This window comes from Rhincodon typus, chromosome 17 (genome assembly GCF_021869965.1).
Source record: "Rhincodon typus isolate 14 chromosome 17, sRhiTyp1.1, whole genome shotgun sequence".
Taxonomy (NCBI): domain Eukaryota; kingdom Metazoa; phylum Chordata; class Chondrichthyes; order Orectolobiformes; family Rhincodontidae; genus Rhincodon; species Rhincodon typus.
This window is the reverse complement of record NC_063348.1, coordinates 34,797,906-34,821,703: the sequence shown is the minus strand read 5'-3', so window position 1 is coordinate 34,821,703 and position 23,798 is coordinate 34,797,906. Positions and strand designations below refer to the sequence as shown.

The following is a 23,798-nucleotide window of genomic DNA, read 5'->3' as shown; positions in this document are numbered from 1 at the left end:
CCTGCTTCTCTGATGCTGCTTGGCCTGCTGTGTTCATCCAGCTCTACACCTTGTCATCTCTTATTTGAGACACGATCATATTTGGTTGAAGTTTCTTTGTTGACCAGTAACTTTATCGATAAATGTAATACTAATCCTTACAGTTCACAAAAAGCTCAAGATCCCTGGACTCTCTTGTGATTGTTGATTTCAGTCAAGGCAATGGTTCACATGTCATAACTGAACTTAATCCCTTCACAGTAGGCAGGGGAAGAATTATCGAAGATTCTATTACTGATCAACAATCAAGCATTCTTCTAGAAATGATTATGAACATTTCCAGACTATGCTGCATTGTCATCTGCATAGAAACAGGAGGAAGTCCCTTGAGCCTATTCCACATTCAAATTGATCATGATATGTTACATCTTAACTCCATCTACATAACTTGAATCTATAACATTTACCCTTACCCAACAAAATAGATGATTTTTTTGTCACGATGAGCAACATCATAGCAAAATGGCAGAGTGGTTAGAAAACTATTCACCATGCCCTCTGTCACAAAGGCTGAAGTGGGTTTGGGTACATTTTACGTTTGTATGCTTTACAGATGCAGCTGGCCATTTAAATCATCAGATGCATGCACTGAAGTAGAATTTTGATGGTCTTAGACTATCAAATACCCCTGGTGTGAACATCAGACCTGACAAGAACAGGTCTGAACTTTGGATTTGTTTATACAGCAAGGATAGCACTTGGATTTTGTTCCAGGGCACCTTTGTGGGAGGTAAGGTATTTTGGGTAGAGGTGACGTATCATTTAATGGAGGTAAGGTTTCATTTAAACTTGTTAAAGTTTGCATAAATGTGTGTAAAAAGCACATAAACACATGACTGTCAAGTTCACTGGAACTGCCAATCAACCTGTCTAATTAACTTTGTCAGAAGTATCTTTCAAAGGGACCTGTCAAAAGTATCAAGGCAACATTTAAAAGGGAGCTGTCAAAGGCAGATATCCAGATATCCAGAGGACTTGTCTAAAGTGTCAAGGGAACCAGTCAAAGGGAGCTATGAAAAAGACCTATCAAGGCATCGAATCCTGTCTTTAATCCCTTTAAGTCTTTGAAAAAGATGTCAGAAATGTTTGAAAAATGCTGTTATTTCACTCTGTCAACATAATTCTGAGGGTTTCAATTAGTAGATTATTATTGCACCACTAACTTCACAATCATTTAATATCACAGCAGGGTAACTGCCACGTTATATTTTGATTTAAGAGTTTCAATTGTTAATGGACTGTTTGATGTGAGACAATGAATTCCTACTTGTTGAAGGGCATAGATTGACTTGGACCAAGGTATGTGTTGGTGAAGGTGGCATATGTTCATTTGGAACATATTAGGGCTATGGGGTACAGGGATCATGGATTGGCTTGGTTGGGCAATAGTGAGTGTGTGGAGAATGAGGGGAGATGAGAACTAGAAGGATGTTTCATATTCTTCCTTTTTAAACTTCAGAGACTGCCTGATCCCTGAGTCAGATTCACCATTAGCCAGCTTCCATACTGGCATCCTCCTTAATTCACCCTAGTCCTAATTTCTAATTGCCCCTGCCCACTCCAAACAAACATTTTGTCATTAGGGCAGCCATTTGTGAAGGTTGGATTCTTGGAGCCACTGTTCATCCATCCGTGCACCTAACCCATCCTATCAGCCTCCATTTCAACATTTCCATTTGGACCCCGGCCTAAAGGCTGAGAGGAGATTTGATCGAGGTTTTCAGCATCATCAGCGGGTTGGTCAGAGTAGATAGGGAGAAGCTGTTTCCCTTTGTAAAAGAAAAAAATGAATGAAAGGGCACAGATTTAAAGCGTTATGCAAACAAAGCAAGGGTGATGTGAGATTAAAAAAACACTTTACACATATCGAGTGTTCAGTTGTATTGAACACACTGGAAATATGGTGAAGGCAGATTCAATTGAGGCATTCAAGTGGGCATTGGATGAATATTTGGATGGAAATGGTGTGCAGGAGGATATGAGGAAACCACAGCAGATTGGTATACCAGGTAGTAGAACTGATGCAGGCACAATGGGCCTTCTGCACCATAACAATTCTGTGATTCTGTAAATAGCCTTTTATGGAGAAACATTCCATATTTCACTGTGTGTTTTGCATCCTGACAACCCCTGAATGGTCTAGCTTAAATTTTAAGGTTCTTCCTCTTTGTTTTGGACTCCTCCACCAGAATAAAGTTTTTCTCTAACTTTCCTAAACTCTGATCATCTCAGTTAGACCACGCCTTAATCTTCTATGCTAAAGTGCATCCAGGTCTACTCTTATGCAACCTATGCCTTGATAATTTAGCCTTTTAAGCCCCTGCATCATTCTGGTGAATCTGCACTGCATCCTCTCCAAGGTCAACGTATCCTTGCTGAAGTACAAAACAGGATAAACATATATTGTGAGATGGATAGAGGAGAGGATAGGTGGAGAGGAAACAGACAGGTCGAAGAGGCGGGGATGGAGCCAGTAAAGGTGAGTGTAGGTGGGGAGTTAGGGAGGGGATAGGTCAGTCCAGGGAGGACGTACAGGTCAAGGGGGCGGGATGAGGTTAGTAGGTAGGAGATGGGGGTGCGGCTTGAGGTGGGAGGAGGGAATAGGTGGGAGGAAGAACAGGTTAGGGAGGCGGGGACGAGCTGGACTGGTTTTGGGATGCGGTAGGGGGAGGGGAGATTTTGAACCCACTCCAACCTCTCCCCTGCAGAACGTGCAGTCCTCCGCTCCCTCCGCTCCAATCCCAACCTCACCATAAAACCCGCGGACAAGGGAGGCGCAGTTGTAGTATGGCGCACTGACCTCTACATCGCCGAGGCCAGACGCCAACTCTCTGACACCTCCTCCTACCGCCCCCTTGATCATGACCCCACCCCCGAGCACCAAACCATCATCTCCCAAACCATCCACAACCTCATCACCTCAGGTGACCTCCCATCCACGGCCTCCAACCTCATTGTTCCCCAACCCCGCACCGCCCGCTTCTATCTCCTTCCCAAAATCCACAAACCTGAATGCCCTGGTCGACCCATTGTCTCCGCCTGCTCCTGCCCCCAAACTTATCTCCAACTATCTGGACTCCATTTTCTCCCCCTTGGTCCAGGAACTCCCTACCTACGTCCGTGACACCACCCACGCCCTCCACCTCCTCCAGAACTTCCAATTCCCCGGTCCCCAGCACCTCATCTTTACCATGGACGTCCAGTCCCTATACACCTGCGTTCCCCATACAGATGGCCTAAAGGCCCTCCGCTTCTTCCTGTCCCGCAGGCCCAACCAGTCCCCCTCCACTGACACCCTCATCCACTTAGCTGAACTCGTCCTCACCCTCAACAACTTTTCTTTCAATTCCTCCCACTTCCTACAGACAGAAGGGGTGGCCATGGGTACCCGCATGGGCCCAAGCTACGCCTGCCTCTTTGTAGGTTACGTGGAACAATCCCTCTTCCGTACCTACACTGGCCCTTAACCCCCCTCTTCCTCCATTGCATTGATGACTGTATCGGCGCCACCTCGTGCTCCCACGAGGAGCTCGAACAGTTCATCCACTTCACCAACACCTTCCACCCCAACCTTAAGTTTACCTGGACCATCTCTAATACCTCTCTCTCCTTCCTGGACCTCTCTGTCTCCATATCGGGCAACCACCTAGAAACGGATATCCATTTCAAGCCCACCGACTCCCACAGCTACCTAGAATACACCTCCTCCCACCCACCTTCCTGCAAAAATGCCATCCCCTATTCCCAATTCCTTCGCCTCCGCCGCATCTGCTCCCAGGATGAGGCATTCCACTCCCGTACATCTCAGTTGTCCTCGTTTTTCAAGGACCGCAACTTCTCCCCCTCAGTGGTTGAGAACGCCCTCAACTGTGTCTCCCACATTTCCCGCAACTCATCCCTCACACCCCGTCCCCGCAATAACAACCAAAAAAGAATCCCCCTCATCCTCACGTACCACCCCACCAACCTCCGGATCCAATGCATCATCCTCCAACACTTCCGCCATCTGCAATCCGACCCCACCACCAAAGACATTTTTCCCTCCCCACCCTTATCTGCTTTCCGGAGGGACCACTCTCTCCGTGACTCCCTTGTCCGCTCCACATTCCCCTCCAGCTCCACCACACCCGGCAATTTTCCCTGCTAAAGCAGGAAGTGCTACACCTGCCCCCTTACCTCCTCCCTCACCCCCATCCCAGGCCCCAAGAAGACTTTCCACATCAAGCAGATGTTCACCTGCACATCTGCCAATGTGGTATACTGCATCTGCTGTACCCGTTGTGGCCTCCTCTACATTGGGGAAACCAAGCGGAGGCTCGGGGACCGCTTTGCAGAACACCTACGCTTGGTTCGCAATAAACAACTGCACCTCCCAGTCGCGAACCATTTCAACTCCCCCTCCCATTCCTCAGACAACATGTCCATCCTGGGCCTCCTGCAGTGCCACAACGATGCCACCCGAAGGTTGCAGGAACAGCAACTCATATTCCACTTGGGCACCCTGCAGCCCAATGGTATCAATGTGGATTTCACAAGTTTCAAAATCTCCCCTCCCCCTACCGCATCCCAAAACTAGTCCAGCTCGTCCCCGCCTCCCTAACCTGTTCTTCCTCCCACCTCAAGCCGCACCCCCATCTCCTACCTACTAACCTCATCCCACCCCCTTGACCTGTCCGTCCTCCCTGGACTGACCTATCCCCTTCCTAACTCCCTACCTACACTCACCTTTACTGGCTCCATCCCCGCCTCTTCGACCTGTCTGTTTCCTCTCCACCTATCCTATCCTCTATCCATCTTGTATCCGCCTCCCCTTCTCTCCCTATTTATTTCAGAACCCCCTTCCCCTCCCCCATTTCTGATGAAGGGTCTAGACCCGAAACGTCAGCCTCTCTGCTCCTATGATGCCGCTTGGCCTGCTGTGTTCATCCAGCTCTGCACCTTGTTGTCTCGGATTCTACAGCATCTGCAGTTCCTACTATCTCTAAACATATATTGTACTTATCCATCTAATCCAAAGCTCACACGTGAGGGATTTGTGTCTTGGGGCCACAGTGTGAAAAAATTAAACAAAAGAATTTCAGTTTCTTCAAACTTTAACACAATGAACTTGTCTGTTCTGATTTTCAGTTCTCAAAGCTCACTTCGCAGTTTAAGAAGTATGTTGGAAGATTTGGAAGAAGCAAAGACCACAGGAAGGGATGCACAGGAGAAAGTTTGTCAGCTGCAGGCACATTGCAAAGAACTGGTAACCACTCTAATATTTGGATCACAGCACAACAAACTATTCACAAATCAACACAAACCAGTTGTCCTACGTAGTATGATAAGATCATAATTCATTTTATAAAAATGTTTCCTTGACTTTCCTATGTTTCTTCTGTTGTATGTCACAAAAATTTCTTCAGTCAGATCGTTGTGATTCTTTGGAATTCTCTACCTCAGAAATTTGAGGATGCTCAATCATTGAGTATGTTTAAATCAGAGCTAAATAGATAGATTTTTGGGCATTCAAGAATGAGGATTGGGAGGAAAATTGGGAGCTGTGATTCAAGATCATCCTGTGATAGAATTAGGTTTATGAAGCACAACAGCCTCAAGGGCTGTTTGGCCTAACCCTACTCTCAGTTTTTATTTTATCTCTATATCAAATGTCTGTCCTCTGATTATTGACCCTTCTTCCAACAGAAGTAATTTTTCCCCATCTATTCCATCAAAGCCCCTTATAATTACCCAGAAATCTTCTTCACTCTCTACCCATAACTGAAGACCCTCATCATATCACTCACTATGTGAGTAAGCTTCATTAGTTAAATAGTAAGCACCACTACTAGCAATAGTTTCCCTTTCCTGACACAAAGGCTTGTATCCATTTTAATATGACTTTCCAACAACTTGGTTGAGTAAGTAAAAGTCAGGTATGGAATATCTTGTATTCTGAATATAGCCATAGATTTTCGCCTGGGTACTGAAGAAGATCCACAACTTTATTGGCTCAGCTTCTTTGTTTGAATATTTTATTTATTTCTCAGGGTATAGGCATTGCAAAGCCAACATTTATTGCCTTAGAGTAGTTAAGTTTGAACTGTTACAATTAATGTGATGTAAGTGCCCCTTGGAAAGGAAAACCCACATTTTGACCTACCAGCAGGCAAAGAGTGCCGGTATTGTTCTGGGTCAGAATGGTGTGTGGCTTGGAGGATGACTTTCAAGTGATAGTGTTCCTTCGCATCTTCCACACCTATTAATAAAGGTGAGGAGGTGCTGCTGAAGAAGATTTGGCAAGTTGTTGCAATTTGTCTCAGATGGTACATACTCCTTCCGCTGTGTGTCAATGGTGAAGGCAGTGAATGTATAAGGTGGGATAGAATTCCAATCAAGCAAGTTATATAATTGGAGATGCTGCCAAGCTTCTTGAGAATTACTAGAGCTGCACTTATCCAGGCAATTGGTGAGTATTCCATAATTCCTGACTTGAACCTTGTAAATGGTGCTAGCTATGTAGAGTCAGGAAGTGAGTTACTTACTCCACAATTCCTAACCTGTGACCTGCTTATGCAGCCACTGTATTTATGTGTCTGGTCCAGTTACATTTCTGGTCAGTGATAAATGCCTGCCTATTCCTGTTGTGGGGTTCAGTAATGTTATTGATTGTTATCTGTCACTTAGCAGGCCAAGCCTGAATAGTGGTCCAGATCCTGTTGGATGCTTTGTTACCTGAGGATTACTGATACTTCATTTTCTCAATAATGTAACCGAAACTTGATTTGTTTCTATGTAGAAGAAGGAGAATGAGGTACTTGTTGCACAGCTGTGGGCTGTTTTTGAAAAGGTAGGTGCAGTTTCTGCATCTGTTTATGGGAATTATAAAAATAATTTAATGGTATCACAACAATTCACCATTAATGGATGTTCTGATTTTTGAGAAATATTCAATATTAGATACCAGAAATGGATATAAATTGCTGAAGTTCATTTAAGATTAAGTTCCTTGGATACTTCCATTCATGTATCATCCCTGAGCTAACTGACCCATGTTGGTTCCCAGTCCATCAAAGCTTAACTTTTAAAATTCTCTACGTTTAAGGGGCATCTTGACAGATACATGAATAGGCAGGGAATAGAGGGATAAGGACAGAAGACTGAAGGGCCTGTTCCCATACTATACTGTTCTTTGTTCATCCTTGTTTTCAAATTAATTTATGACTTCTCTAATTATATAACCTCTATAGATGTAACCTCCTCAGTCCTGCACCCCCCTGAGATCTCTGAACTCCCTCAGTTCCTGTGTATTCTTGATTCTGATTGCTTAAGTATTGGTTGCTGTACCTTTATCTATCTGGCTCAAAGCTCCGGAATTCCTCCTATAAACTTCTTCGCCACCTCACCTCTGTCTCTCTTTCTTTAAGCATCTCCTTAAAAATTGTTTCTTCAATTAACCATTTAGGCGCTTTCCCTGATATCTCCTTATAGCTTGGTGTCAAATTTTGTTCGGTGATGCTCCTGTGGAGTGCCTTGAGAATTTTTACTGCATTAAAGATGTTAAATAAATACAAGTTATTGTTGTCAAATACATGAGATAATTGGCCTAATGGATAGTGTCTAGTGGTTGGTTAGGAATTATCTACAAGAAAGATTCACCACACCCTGAATGTAAAAAGCCCTCAACATCTCAGTCTTAAATGGTGTCTGTCCTTTATCCTAAGAATATGTCCCTGATTCTACAGGAACCAGCCAGGGGAAACAACCAATCCATATCCACCGTGCATATACTGTGAGAATTTTGTAAGTTTCAATGAGATAATCTCTTGAAACTCCAGAGAATATAGACCATTTCTTCGCAGTCTCCTCAGAAAACTATCCCACCATCCCAGCGATTAATCTGGTGAATTTGTTATACTTTATGTATGGTAAATATATCCTTCATTGGCTAAAGAGAACAAAACTGTACACAGTACTCCAGTGCTCTACACAAAACAGCGAAACATCTTTACTTATGTATTCAGATATCCATGAAATGATTGCCAACGTATATTTCTCACTGTTTGCTGCAATTATGTGTAAGCATTTAAATACACATGCAGAAGGACACTCCGATCCTGATACCTGCTGTCTCCATTTAAGATTCATCCTACCTTTCTGTTTTTCCATCAGAGTGAATAACTTTATACTTCTTTACATTGTATTCCATCTGTCATGTTCTAATCCATTCACTTGGTCTGTCTAAATTATTGTACCCTCACTACTTGCATTGTCACCCAGTTTGGTGTCATCAGTAAATGTGGAAATATTACAATTGGTCCCCAACTCCAAAACATTTATGGACATAACACTGGCCCTGTGGTTCTCCTGCCTGTGATCTTTTTATTCCTACTGTCTGCTTCTGTTAACTAATTATTGCTCATCAATGCTAATTTATTTACCCTTAGTTCTATTTACTCTAAATTTATTAACTTAACTTCCTGTATGGACTTTATGAAAAACTTTCTGAAAATCCAAACATGCCATATCCTGCTTCTCCTTTGTCTATGGGTTGTGTTAAAAGGACTCCTAATAACATATTCAGAACAATTTATCATCTCAGCTACGTTAAAACTTGCAACTATAAACTCTGTTCTTCAATTTAATGGAGTTATCTACAACCATTTGTAGTTATACCATTTGAACAGGTGTATTTAGTACATGATAATGTCTTTTGTTAAACAAATAATTTGAAAATGAAAAGTGTAGCAGTATGATTGGTATTTTTATCCCCACTGTAAAAGCATCACTCTTACGTTTCTTGACTTAATTTTTTTTAGGTGTTTTCTTTGTTAATACAACCCAACCAGATTAGGAGTCACAAATGAGATGTAAATAATGAACACGATAAGTTTAATTGTTGGTTCAATTAAGGCCAGGCATATGCTTTTTTGGTCAGAGTTTCATTCTGACTCAAATACCACCGACTCAAAACCCACTGATTTCTTGTTCCCCATGTATATTCATCCATTCAGATTTCTCCCAATTACTCTCAAACAGTAGGTGGCATAGTAGTAATGTCACTGGACAAATAATTCAGAACTCCATGGTAATATTCGGTACCGTTGCAGATAGTGGAAATTTGAGTTCAATAAGATATGGAATAAAAAGCTTGCCTAATGGTGACCATACCATTGTCAATTGTTGTAATAACCCATCTGATTCACTAATATTCTTTCGAGAATGAAATCTGCCATCCTTGCCTAGTTTAGCCTATATGTGACTCCTTCTGGGCAGTTAGGGTTGGGAAATAAATGCTCAATAAATAACAATAAATCAAACCCATCACCTGTTCCCCATTCCACTTGGGAATTCCACTTGGCCTGAGGCATTCCTTCCAGACACTACTAAATAATAACATGAAAGCGCTGCATGTTGCTCTGAAGCCATAGGTTGCAGATCCCTCTGCTAGATGTTATAGATCTGGACAGTTCAGTGGAAGGATTTGTGGCAAGCTGCTGCCTTGCAATTGTAGATGATACATACTGTTGCCACGATGTGAATGGTTATGGTGGTAGTTTAAGGTGGTTGATGGAGTGCTCAAGAGGGGTGTTTTGTCTTGCATAGTGCCAAGCTTCCTGAGTGTTCTTGGAGCTGCACTCATCCAAGCAATTGAAGAACGTTTCATCACACTCCTGGATTATGCCTTGGAAACAGTGGACAGGATTGGGGAGTCAGGAGGAGAGTTACTCATTACAGAATTCCCAGCCCCTGAGCCCCTCTTGTAGCTACAGTATTTTTATGGCTGATCCAGTTCGGTTTTTGAACAATGATAACGCTAGGATTTTTGAGGGCTGTGTATTCAGTGATGGTAATAACATTGAATGTCAAAAGGGAATAGTTAAGTTTTCCTTTGTTGGAGATGGCCATTGACTCACACTTATGTGACACTTGTCATTTATCAGCCCAAACCTGGATGTTGCCCAGGTCTTGCTGCATATAAACACTAATGGCTTTGCATTTGAGGAGTTGCAAGTGGCACTGAACACTGTCCAATCATCATCAAACATCCCCACTTCAGACTCTATGATAGAGGGGAGGTCATTGATAAAGCATTTGACAATGGTTGGGCCTACAACTTTACCCTGAAGAACTCCTGCAGTGTTGCTGGGCAGTGATGCTGGCCTCCAACAAACACAACTGTCTTCCTTCATTCTAGGTATGACTCCTTGCTTCTTGCGAACAAGCACTGATTTGTCTCTTGCGTCCTTGTGGTTGTTACTTTTGTCTTGTTCAAATGAAAGACTTACCACTGTACAGTTCATGTATTAGTATATAGAATAGTCAATGTTTTAAACAGTATTTCTTTTGCTGTGCAGAATGAAAAGATTGAGAAGGATATGCGGAAGCTAAACTATAAGATAGATGAACTATTAACGGAAAACGCTGACCTGACTGTAAGTAAATACTTGTAGTGCTTCCAGTAACTGCAGTCAAACACTACCTGTTAGGTAGTTGGGCAGCATTGGGATTCAATACCTTTAGCACTTTTTTCTCAAGTATCTGGGTTTGACAACTGCAAAGAGTAGACCACTTACCAAAATCAAAATAAGTGGATGTACAAACGATGTTACAATCTCAACCATGGCCCTTAGTCAGATGGTCAGAGTCAAACCCCACTCCAGAGAATTGAGCACAAAATCCAGGTTGATATTCCCAGTTCAGAAACCCAGCATCCAATTTGTACACGTCAAGATCCCACACTCAGTTTAATAATGACCAGCTAATCTATTATTTAGATGTCGGTTGGGGATATATATTGGCCCAACAGTACCAAGATTTTCTTCAAATGGTATCATGGGATTTTTATACCCACCTGAAAGTATATGGTTAAATGTCTCATCTGAAAGATGACATCTCCAACAGTGCAGCATTTCATCAGTGCTGCCCATTTAACAGCGCAGTATGCTCTTTTACTGCCCCTCCAGGGGTGTTGCAACAACCAGCTGAACTGCTCAAAGTGACAAGATTTGAGTGGGGGTAGGGGTGATTGAGGGAAACATGGCCAAGTTTAAAAAAATCTGAGTTGGAAACCTACAAAGTTGCCAAAGTGTCAAAAGCAGCATTTCTGTCTCTGTCAGATTCAGGCACAAGAACACTTGATAATTAGCTTTTTTGCTAAATTGTCGTTGGTTGTTGGTGTAACTTCCTAAGAATTATTGCACATTTTGACTGCTCTAGTCCCTTGATGGTTCTACCCCATCCTCAAACCTCTATTTGACCCGGGTCAGATGTAGCATTCAATCTGCTGTCTTGGAGGTTGCTTATAATCTGCTAACTATCACTCCCCAGTTTATAGATTGTTAATTCGATAACCTCAAGTTCAATTAATAAAATAAAATTAGAGTTGGAGAAACTGAGCAGGCCAGCCAGTCATCTGTGGGGAGAGAAAAACAGAATTAATGGGCAGAATCTTCCAAAGCACTGAATGGCATAGACATTAACAAGAAATTTAGGAAAACCATGTGAGATGGCCAGCAAGGAACTTATTGATGTTGAGAGCAAATAGTCTCTTTTTCCTACCAAGTGCTGAACATCGAGATGAGATTCTCTCTAGTGAGTGACGAGAGACCTATTTACAACATCTCATTGTTAGTTAATTTTGCTTTATTAATAAGCAGTTTCCTGTTCTCCAACCTGCTGGAGAGAAGTGAGATAACATGGAAGCTACAGCGGTTGCTTAATGACCCCGGCTTACTATTTGCTCCTCTACACTTCATCGTGTACACCAGTCCCAACATTTCAAGGTATACTCCATGGGCTACAATGACGCATACTCCCTAGCCATAGACCTTCGCATTCAATATATACCAGCCATACTGTACCATCACTGCACATCTCTGGTACATTTACAGCATGATTCCACACTTCAGTGCTGGAATTTGGAGTGCACTGGCACTTTTCATTGCAGCGCTGCTGCAAGTACAGTTCATGCACAGGAGCAGGCACCCAACTCAGGGATTGGACCAGGATTCATCTTCGGGATCTTCGCTTGCTCTCTTAGTGCTTACTCACTGTGCACCCTCTTCAATGCTTACAGCAACTTTGCCTTGCCCTGCCCTGCCCTGCCTTATCTTGCTTGCCATTTTTGCAGTTTGCATCCTCAACGAGAGTTTATGTGATCACAGAATTCCATTTTGCTTTGTGTTTAGTGTAGACAGTAAACAATGGCCAATCCAGGGGTGGACACATTGCTGTACATCACCACGTTACATCAATCTCGTGCTTGCACCATGTGCCATCCACATAAACACCGAACACACCGCATGTGCTTCAACTAAATGGCCATATCTCAAAGTCTAAGGGGAGTAGTCTCCAGTCAAGGCACAGAAGCCACCCTCCTATCATGATGAAAATAAGTGCACAATGGAGCTGAAAATGGCTGTAAGTGGGAGGTGTAAGTATTTCATTCCACAAGGGAGAGAACTTCACTTTCAACCAATGTGATGTCCTTTAAAGGCAATAGCATTACACACATAGAATACAGCTGAAAGACAACTGCAATCCCTGCATGTTATTTGAACTTCAGGCAGTAACCTACTGTGTGAACTACAAATCCTGGCCCCAGGCATTCTTGACTATGTCGTACAACTTCAATAACCATTCCCACTAGTGTCTGCGATGCACAAGCAATGTGTTGGGCCCCAGAAAGATTCACCCTTGTTGACAACGTGGCAAGCATCTTGCAAGTTGCCATAGCCTGCACATGGTGCAGGAGCTGCTCATTTCATATCTTGGCCCACAAAACCTTGGTGTAGTACTAAAAGTGGTTCAACTCTGCATCGTCAATCTTGTATTTGCAACAAGGCAGCCGTTCACACATAGCTGATGATCAAAAGCAAGCATATATTTCCAAATGTGAGAATGTATTTACAATGAGGCACCACCTGTGCCACCTGGGTTACCCTCAAAGGTCGTCTTCTTTCTTTCCCTCACTGTATGCCTTAGTGTGATCTTGAGCTGTGCAGTTGAGCTGGAGGGCGGCTTTCCTGCACTGGAGGCTGTTGGCCTTAGAGGTTTGGTCAGGCAATCCAGGGGGTGTTTGTGTGTGGAGGGGGCAGACATGCTAAGTGTGTCCTTTCCAGAAACAGTTTGATCTGCCCAGCTTGAAATCCCATAGGGCTGAAGATGGCAGGTAGGGTGTAGGTAAAGGGTCCAGTCCCCTCTGGAGTGTCTTGGGAGGAGACTTCTAGGCAGGCTGTATGTGGTTCCTCCTTCAGCTGGATGCCTTATGGGACTACCCTGCCTCCTTGTGAGGAAAGAGCACCTGGAATGCAGTCAAGGACCTTGCCCTCTTGTTGCCTGGTCATTGATGCTGAGTACCAATGACTAGAGCAATGGAATACAAATGCATGTGTGGATGCATCTATGTGTGCTGGACCTGGCTGTCCATGGCGACCACTAACCTTACATTGAGGCAGCTAAATACCACCAGCGATAGTATGGTGCCAACAGTGTTGGTTACATGTTTCAGTTTGTCCAGTGTCGTTGCTGTTGTGTCTGCAATTTTACAGAGTTCTTAGCCACTGACATCGTGGTATTCTTTCCCTGCTCGGACTGAGTGGGTGCCTGGTCTGTGACAATCCTCCCAGCGCCAGCAGCTTTCCTTGACAAGTTCTGGAGTCGTGATAATGATATATTCACCAGCAGATGCTCCTGACTCTAATCTAGCTAGTTTACCCACCGAGGTGCCAGTATCTGAGTTGAGGGAGGATAAAGGACGTGGCCTTGCCAAATCATCCTCTGAGGGATCTGTGGCTCTTCCTCAGAGGTGGAGGAAAAGATGTCTTGTGGGGCTAGTCTCTTGGACCATGCAGATGCCACTAGTACCTGCAAGAATAAAAAAAAAATGAATCCATTGCTAACAAGGGGTACAGGTTCGGACATGTTAAGACTACATTCATAGTGGTAGTAATGTGAGAGTAGCACAGCATGGACAATGCTTCTTGCTTGGTTGCCGAGACATAGATGTTTCAGCATCACTACGTGAATGGTCTTGGCCTTTGCTGGCCAGCACCTGGGCAGCATAGTGGCTCAGTGGTTAGCAATGCTGTCTCACAACACCAAGAACACGGGTTCAATTCCACCCTTGGGTGATTGTCTGTGTGGAGTTTGCACATTCTCCCCGTGTCTGCATGGGTTCCTTCCAGGTGCTCCAGTTTCCTCCCACAGTCCATAAATGTGCAGGCTAGGTGTATTAGCCATGGGGAGTGCAGAGTTACAGGGATAAAATAGATGTTGTGTCTGGTTGAGATACTCTTCAGATGGTCGATATGGACTTGATGGGCTGAATGGCCTGCTTCCACATTGTCGGGATTCTATGATTCCGTCCTCAAGGAGTAAGGAACCTACTGTCAGCTGCCCCACTATTGCTTTTAACACTCTCGACCCTATTGTGGAACGTTTTCCCCCGTAACCAGACAAAGGGAGGGATTGATGGCTGGCACATTTTTTAGTGCTGGTGCAGTTGGGGGAAAGATAATGAGGTGTCCCAAGTGAGTGAGTAGACAGTGCCGTAGGCATGCAGGGGATATGTGTGAGGAGGAATGTTGCCAGCAGTACTGAGAGTGGCATGCCATGAACCTTGGTGGGAGGTTTGTGCAGTAGGAAAGATAGTATGAGGTTGGAGAGAGAAGATGGTGGCACTTACCCTGGTGGAGTGGAGAAGGTTATTGACCTTCTTGCAGCATTGCTGTATGTTTCTGTGGACCAAGGTGGCAACCCTGGACTAAGCTTCAGATGGCATGGCCTCCTCTGTCAGCCCTAGGGCTAAAGGAAAGACCCCTCTGCATCACCCCATCCACCAGGACCTCCAGGTTCTTGTTTGCAAAACGGAACACCAGTTTTCCCTTGTCTACCATGTCCAGTACAAATAAAGCAAATCACGCAGAGCAGATCTGCTTGACTGGACGCACAGCTGCCTTTTAAATCTGGCCCAACTCCAGCGAGGTCCTGGCAGTGGTGATTATCGTGAGTGGAGAATATGATGAGCGGATGTCATAGGGGTATAGTGCATAGGTAATGAGGCAAGTTTGGGAATGTAATGCAAGAAAAAGCACTAGGCCTCCCAGAGAGAAACCTTCTATGCTTACCAAAAATGACACTTGACCAAATTCTGGTGACTTTCAGTGTAATATTTCAAGTCGAATATGAGTCTTCTTTAGGACACCTTTTCCATCTTTGGAATCTCAGACAATGAGCTTGGTTCTTAAAAATTTAAATTGTGCATGTTAAATGACCAGACAGAGAGGGTTGGATTTACTGGGTTTATGTGGAAAAAATTAGAGAGGGGACAAGATGGCCCAGAGAGCTGTTAGATTTTGATATTCCTCAAAAATGGAATGTGAAACAGTAGCGAAAACAGAGTTTTCAAAAAGGCAAAATACCCAAACTACTCCCTTGGCCTGAGTTCTGAGGAAGGGTCACTGGACCCGAAACATTAATTCTGATTTCTCTTCACAGATTGTGGAGGCAATGGCCTAGTGGTATTATCATTGGACTGTTAATCCAGAGACCCAGATAACATCTGGGGACCCAGGTTTGAATCCTGCCACGGCAGATGGTGGAAATTGAATTCAATACAATATAGAAATCATAGAATCCCTACAGTGTGGAAACAGGCCCTTTGGCCCAACAAGTCCACACCAACACACAAAGCATCCCACTCAGAACCATCCCTCTAATCTACACATCCCTGAACACTTTGGGCAATTTAGCATGGCCAATCTACCTAGCCTGCATATCTTTGGACTGTGGGAGGAAACTGGAGCACCCAGAGGAAACCCACACACACGCGAGGAGAATGTGCAAACTCCACACAGACAGTCGCCTGAGGGTGGAATTGAACCCAGGTCCCTGTTGCTGTGAGGCAGCAGTGCTAACCAGTGAGCCACTGTGCAGCCCAATATCTGGAACTAAGAATCTAATGATGACCATGAATCCATTGTTGATTGTTGGAAAAACCCATCTGGTTCACTAATGTCCTTTAGGGAGGGAAACGGCCATTCTTACCTGGTCTGGCCTACACATGACTCCAGACCCACAGCAATGTGGTTGACTCTGAATTTTCCTCTGGGCAATAAATGCTGCCTGATCAGCAATGCCCTCATCCCATTAATGAATAAAGGAAAAAAAGTGCTGGAAGACCTGCTGAGCTTTTCCCAGCAATTTCTGTTTTTGTCCCTTGGCCTACACTTCATTACCTCCATCTTCTCACTCTTTTCTAAACCCAGTAAATATTTTAATTTTCATGGCGACAATTCCAGTAGAGATGAAGTGATGAACCAAAGAAATATAGTGCAGACTGACTGAAATTCTTATTCGGAGATTCTGTGTGACAAAATATCCATTTCGAAAGGATTTATTTCTGGCTTCCAGTTAAAGTTTACTTAACCCTGGCCATGCAGCCAGATGAACAGATTTTTCTTTTGCCTGGAAGGTGCTGTATCTCCCCCTGTGCAGTATTTATTAGCTGCTGTTGGCACTATAGCAGCTTCTCACAAACCAAATGATCACAGGAGCTGTTCACCCATGTTATCAACTCACTGCAGTCACAGTTAAACCAAAACCAAACCCAATCTTGATCCAAATCCAAATCTGAACATAATCTCAGCCTGAGTGCAGACTCCCCTGTTTAATGTGAGAGTGTGTGGACTTTAATGTTAATTTCTCCGCTTCCTAGAAAAGCGGTCCTGAATTCACTCTTAATCTAACAGTTTTTAAATTTATGCTATTGCTCAGTGGATCAAGCAGATTCATAGAGGGTACAATTCTCAAACCCTGGTACGATCTGCTAGAGAAGCAAGTGAAATATGAGGCATCTTACTGTAAACAGGAAAGTTGACAGCAGAAATTTATTGTGTCTTTGTATAAAAGTAGATAATGAGGACAAAATGTCAGAATGTCTAGTCTATTCTGCAGGTGTTTGGAAAGGATATTGATGATGAATCAAAAATGCCCATTTGGTTCATCCTGTGGTGATGTGAGTGTTAAAGATCTCCTGAAAGGTGTGGGAGCAGAGTGCACAAATCCAGTGATTAGTTCCAAGGGAACATAGTGCTGCCGAACAGTGGGAGACTGAGGTCGAGAGAAGCCGAGGGTGAGGGAAGGTCATGCTTAACAATTATCCATGAATAATTCATTTTCAGAACTTATTTGATGGGGTTCCAGGCTGAAGGTTCATTTAGGGTGGCAAATTCCATGGTGCCATCCCTATACCCAACCGATAATACAACATTCCCTGAGTATTGCGCTTCCAATGGGGTAACACTTTCACAGTGTTGCCCTTCGTTAGTGCAGCATTTCCACAGTACGGTCGCTTGAAAAAAATGCAATGCCCACTATATTCTGCATTGGGAGTCAGATTGGATGGTGTGCTCAAGTTTCTGGAGATGGAATTCACATCTATTGCATTCTGACAAAGAGCTGTGGCTGGCTAAAATCCATCTGTTTCAACTGTTGACCTTTGTTGTAAATTTCTAATGTGTCAGATTTTAATTCAGATTTCAATGTTTATAATTTTCCCTTTTATCTCCGCCTTGTTTGAATGAAGTGTCATAAACTAAAAGTAGGATCAGGACAATATCACTTACACATTATATTTACAAAGCTCTCTCAGCTCAGGAGGATCAATGGAAGCCTCTGGAGTCAAGAAAATTATTGGCTTTAAGTTTTAAATATATTTATGTTGAAGAAGGCATCTGCTTTGTGTGTCCTTCAAGCTCTGAAATAAGTCAAAACTGGAAGTTGGATATGAAATATAAATAAAGAACTTAATGTTCATGGTCGTACCTAACCAACACTTTGCCTTCAGTTTATCAAGTGACTTTTTAATGAAGGCTTAATTGGGGGTTTTAAAATATATAATAAGTTATTCTCTTAAACTAGCTGGGGTAGAAATTTCATATGAGTCCCTTAACTGGCCTTTTATTGGTCTCTTGATGTATAATATCCAGGCTATCAAAATGGCTGAAAGTGAAAAATAGCCAAACAAGGAAGATTGAGTCATACCCCAGCTAGACATTTTTTTTCTCATATGATCTTAACTTTACACAAAGAAAGTGAATCACCCTCCACTCTTGTGAAGATATTTCTTTGCACCTAAATCTGGTTCCCATTTTGCTAAGGGAACTTAAAATTTTGCAGTGAGAACTGATACTATTATATCAACTAATATGTTGGAGGCAAGTGGAACTTGTAGTAAGCAGTCTACACAACCTGTATAAATGGATGTTATAGCAAACAGAATTTATGTTCCAAACTATAGCAAAGTCTCCCAATAAAAGCAGTGAGTGGAGGATAGCTAAATACCACATTTGCTACACAAATTCAATGCTAGTCATTTACAGCAGTACAGTCTGGAGAAGTGCCTGATAGTAAAATTACATAATTATCTCCATTCTGTCCAGAGATAATGACACCACTATGTGTAGCTTAAATATTTTGTGCAACAAACGTAACTTTTGTGGATGTGTATTTCAATTTTTCAGAAGCAGATTCATGAGGCTCAAAAGCTGCTGATATCTAAAGATGCTTTAATTTTTGAGGTATGGACACAGTGGCTTAATTTTTTATACAATTTATCTTAGACAAATGAAGCAGAAGTGGAATAAAATCTCAATTATTCGCAATTGATAATTCCAAGAGAATGAATTCGCCTATAGCTGGCAATATGTGAACTAGAAATGCATGTGGGTGAATTTAAATAAGGAGTTTTGGCAAAATATGAGAGAATGGGCAATTAATAAAGAAGTCAAATTGTGGGCAAGCAGGGGAAAGGCACAGAATCACACCGGGAAGAAAGAGCTCAGTGAGAAATCTAACATTCTGAAGTAAGGAACAGTGGAGGACAGTATGTACCATTGATTAAGTGAAGAGGATATGAGAGATCCAAAAGTGCAGATCTTCAGATGCAGGACGGTAATTATAAAATGGCATCACAAGGGTAAATGGGATTCTGGATTTTGCATTAACTGTCAGTGAATTTAATGGCTTTTTACAAGACAGTGTTTGAACCATAGTTATAGTATTGTTCTGGGCATCCAACTTCAGGAAAAACATAAGAAATGAAAATAAGAGTAGCCTATAAGATTCTTTAGCCAGGATCTACTATTCAATACAATCGTAACTTTGATCCTCTGCCTCAGCTCAACTTTCTGACAAGCTCCTTATATTACTTGATTCTCCAACATACTAAAAATCTGCCTATTCTACCTTTTAATATACTGTATTCAATGATGGAGCAATGGAGCAACCTGAACCCTGCACATTAGAGCCTGAGGTCGGGGAGTGGGTTGGGGGTGCGGTGGGGTGGGGGGGGGGGGGTTGTTGGTGGCACAAAGATTCTGTTGATCTATGCCATAAATGAGAATTTGTGGTGAATGAAGAAAGACATGAATAGTTTTGTTTTAAATGCCGCTGCAAAGAAGATTAAACATGATTAAATGCAGGCTTTCAAAACTGAAGTTTTTTTTTATTTGTTCTTGGAATGTGGGTGTCGTTTGCTGAGCTGGCATTTATTGCCCTAATTGCTTTTGAACTAAGTGGCTTACTTGGCCATTTAGAGGGCAGTTAAGAGTCAACCACATTGCTGTGAGAATCTGGAATCACATCTAGGCCAGACCAGATGATGGCAGATTTCTTTTTCTAAAGGACATTAGGAAGAGAATAAATTATGAGATTCTTTGGACTTGTTGATGAATGGATTGAGGATTATCTTTAGGAGAATGAAGAGGTGAGTTAGAAGAAATGTTTACACACAGAGTGGAAAAGAGTTTCTATTGTGGTTGTAATGAGGAAACTGTCCCCAAAATGTCCATATTAGCATATAGTTAATGTTTCCACTAAAATTGATTTGTATAATCACAAATATAAAATTTATCAGTGCGACTGAGCTGCATCAGTTCATTTGAAAGTATTCATTTAATCTTTTTAAAATGTTTATTAGTCTGGTGCAGTTCTATGAATATGGCTCAAAATGGGTGGATCACTGATAATGACTTTCAAATAATTATACTGAACCATTCAATAGTTTCATTAGTGTACATTGGTGAGTTTCACAGTAAATTGAATATTTTTTAATTACCAAAAAGCTTTTACAATATTTCTGTGGGAAAAGGAGTAAAATTTGAATTTCTGGAACCAAAGCAATGAATACAAAGCAATGAATAAATTTATAATTTTCAACTGGGAAAGGGGTAGGGGTTGGATGCAAATGTGGATGGTGGACAGTTTTATAGGCATAACCTTATTCAAGTGAACTGAATCTGAAACCAGTGAGAAGGTATTACATTCCACTTAAGCTTAAAATTCTTTGATCTTTCACGTAGAATTGAATAATTCAACCCGGGTTATAAGTAGGGGAAACTCAACCACAGAATGCTCTACCATAGTGTCTGTTGAGGTAGAGACTGTATATTATTTAAGAGTAGTCATATAGGATTTGTAAAGTAAGAATGTAATAGGACATTGGGAGAGAGCAGGGAAATGAGATTTGATCTCACTGTTGAAGTGTTAGCAACGATGGGCCAAATGGTCATCTACTGCACTGTAATTGCCATAATATGTTGATTATTTGTTTTGTAGCTATTTTTCTTGACACAGACAAAATACATTCATTATTCAACCCCTTACAGATTTGTTTATTCTCTTACCAACATTCCAGGAAACAGTTTTGATTGAAGAGTTGAAGATGTCTAACGAAGAAAGCTGTAAAATCATAGAGGTAGGTTTTGTTTTTTTTTCTTTCTGGGGCTTAGTTTCTAGTGTGTGGGGGGGGTGGTGAAGCAGGGTGAACATTTCGACAGCAGCAAGCCTTTTTCGTGGAGAAAAACTAACGCACAAGTGATGCATTTTAGCATTTCAACGTGATTTACACCATCAGTCTAAGAGTTTGTAAACAAAGGAAGAGAGAAAGTATTTGGCTAATTCCTTAAGAGCACAAAGACATTTGTCAGACAAATCTCTTCGAACTGAATATTTGAAAATAACAAAAAGTGAAATTGTAATGTTTGAATTTCCTATTTTGCAACATTTTTTCTTTGTTTGTATACTGACAACGTTTGATGTGAAGATATGAACAGAAATAAAAAGAGTAAGAAGAAGGAATGATAGTCACACAGAAAGAGGGATAAATAGGGAAAAAGGAATAAGATTTGACTGTGTGGGTTATTAAAGTGTACACAGCATGAATAGAAGAGAGTGATTAGACTGAGTGGATCATTTGATGAAAAGCTTCAGTGTTTGATGGTATGAGACATTGAGTCTGTGCATAAAAACACATGATTTAAGCAATTATGAGTGACTGGATGAGAAAGCGCAGAAACAGACCTTTCAGCTCAACTGGTTCTTTGCTGCAGGAGTTTCTCACGGTAAAATTCTAGGTCCACTATTTTCAATTACTGACTAAATGTTTAACTATAACAGCCATAGAAATAATGTAGCTGCAAATGCAGATTAGAGGCTGGGAATTCTACAGTGAGTTACTTACCTCTCAACTCCCCAAAGCCTGTTCACCATAAATAAAACGCAAGTCAGAGTGACGGAATACTGCTTGTCTGGCTGAGTTGAGCTCCAACAACACTCAAGTTGCTCAACATCATCCAGGACAAAGCAGCCACTTGAGCCTATCCTTAAATGTTCATTCTGTCTACATGACATATAGTAGCAGCTCTGTGCACCATCTTCGAAATGCACTGCAATAACTTGCCAAACCTCCTTGACAGCATCTTCCAGACCTCCAGTCTCAATCATCACCCTAAGTTCAACTATCTCACCATTCCTCCTTCATGTTGGGCTAAATTCCTGGAACTTTATTCTAACAGGACTGTGTCTACACCAAATAGACTGCAGCATTTAAGAAACAGGTCATTACTGACTTTCGAACCATTACAGATGGGCAGTAAACATTGGTTTTGCCAGCAATGCTCACATCTGAGTTGATTTTAATAACAAAAATTCACTTTGCAAGTTATTATTCAATGTGCTTCCGCTCGCCTTTTGTACAGTGCATTCTGGATCATTACAGCTCATTGCTTAAAAAACATTTCTTATCAATCCCCTTTGGTTCTTTTGCCATTTACTTGAAAGTGATGAGGACTGTTTGGTTTGAACAATTCATTTGAATTAAACTGAATCATCTAAATTGAATCATTCATTGTTACGTGTATTCAATGTAAAAATACAGTGAAAATTGTGTAGCTTCGCTGTACATACATGGCACCATTCACATTAACTTAGAATAAGATAAGAAAAAAAACTTAAGAAAGTACAACATTCCTTTCCACTGCCACAGTCACACTCCGGGCTTTCCAGCCCTCGCCATGCCTCTGCCAGAGTCCCACTTTGGGCTTTCCAGTCCCAGCCATGCCTCCACCAGAGTCCCACTCTGGGCTTTCCAGCCCCCGCCATGCCTGCACCAGAGTCCCACTCTGGGCTTTCCAGCCCATTTATCAATAACTTTAAAGTTCCTGCCTCTGTAATTGTTTTATTGGAGGCAGGTGACTAAAATGTTAATCAAAGAGGTAGGTTTTAAGGAACGTCTAAAGGAGGAAAGAGAGTCTAAGGATCTTGAGTAGATTTGTAGCTCAGGTTGTGGATGCTGTGATTGGTTCGCTCGCCGAGTTAGTTCGTTAGTTCGCAGACGTTACCCTGCTGGGTAACATCATCAGTGCAGCCTCCAATGAAGCGCTGTTGTGTTTTCCCGCCTGGTGTTTAAACTCTGGGGTCCGTTGAAATTGTTACCTCATTTCCAGTTTTTCTTTGCAGTGGTGTATATATAGGGTCTAATTCTATGTGTTTATTGATGGCCTTCTTGGTGGAGTACAAAACCTCTAGAAATTCCCGTGCTTGTCTCTGTTTAGCCTGTCGTAGTATCCTGATGTTGTCCCAATTGAACTGGTGGTTCACCTTATCCGTGTGAATGGAGACAAGTGAGTATTGGTCGTGTCTTTTTGTTGCTAGTTGGTGTTCATGTATTCTTGTGGCCGCTTTCCTTCCTTTCTGTCCAATGTAATGTTTGTCACAGTCTTTGCATGGGATCTTGTATATCACGTTGGTTCTGTCCATAGGGGTAAGGGGTCTTTGGTTCGAGTTAGCAGTTGCAGTAGGGTTGACATAGGTTTGTGTGCGGTTGAGAGGCAAAGAGGTTTAGGAGGGAATTCTAGCATTTAGTATTTGATGTGCAGGAGGCCAGAATTGGAGGAATATGGAAATCTTGGAGCGTTATATCACTGGAAATGATAACAGAAGTAACATTAGGGGTCAGGGTTAGTGTTATGTCAGGGAGGTTTCTGAACAAAAAGTTGAGAACTTTAAATTCGAGATATTTTACAGGCTTGTTTCTCTTCACACCCAGAATAGGTGGTAATGGTAATAGAGTTTTGTTTGACTGTGACTGGAGTGAAATCACCCATCGCGATTGGGATTTGTTCAAAACTTTCTGACTAGTTCAAGATTCAGTATTTTCCCAATGCTGCTGTGCTGTTGGATGTTGCCAGCCTACTAAAACTCACCAGGTAAAACGTGCTGTACTAGAAATCTATTTTCTTTCTCAGGGATTGCGTGCTGAATTAAAAGCATCACAAGAGAAGGTTTGCCAAGACTTCTTTGGGTGAGCATGATTGCAGCAGATGAGCACTGTCATAGCTGCAGAGTTCCCGTGGTTGTCTGTTTATATAGCACCTTTTACAGCTTCAGGTTATGAAGGGTGTTACTGTTAATGAAGTATCTCTGAAATGTAGAAA

General features: G+C 42.2%; 1 protein-coding gene across 1 annotated transcript in view; it reads left to right on the top strand.

Annotated features, from left to right (window-relative positions):
* The window catches only part of LOC109920160 (inositol 1,4,5-triphosphate receptor associated 2-like), a 95,945-nt gene that overhangs the window by 33,097 nt on the left and 39,050 nt on the right, over positions 1 to 23,798 (top strand). Inside the window, exons 10-15 of the mRNA XM_048607345.1 lie at positions 5,167 to 5,284; positions 6,818 to 6,868; positions 10,377 to 10,454; positions 18,546 to 18,602; positions 20,720 to 20,779; positions 23,610 to 23,665. Of these exons, the coding sequence (XP_048463302.1) occupies positions 5,167 to 5,284; positions 6,818 to 6,868; positions 10,377 to 10,454; positions 18,546 to 18,602; positions 20,720 to 20,779; positions 23,610 to 23,665 (420 nt within the window). The remainder of the gene's footprint in view (positions 1 to 5,166; positions 5,285 to 6,817; positions 6,869 to 10,376; positions 10,455 to 18,545; positions 18,603 to 20,719; positions 20,780 to 23,609; positions 23,666 to 23,798) is intronic.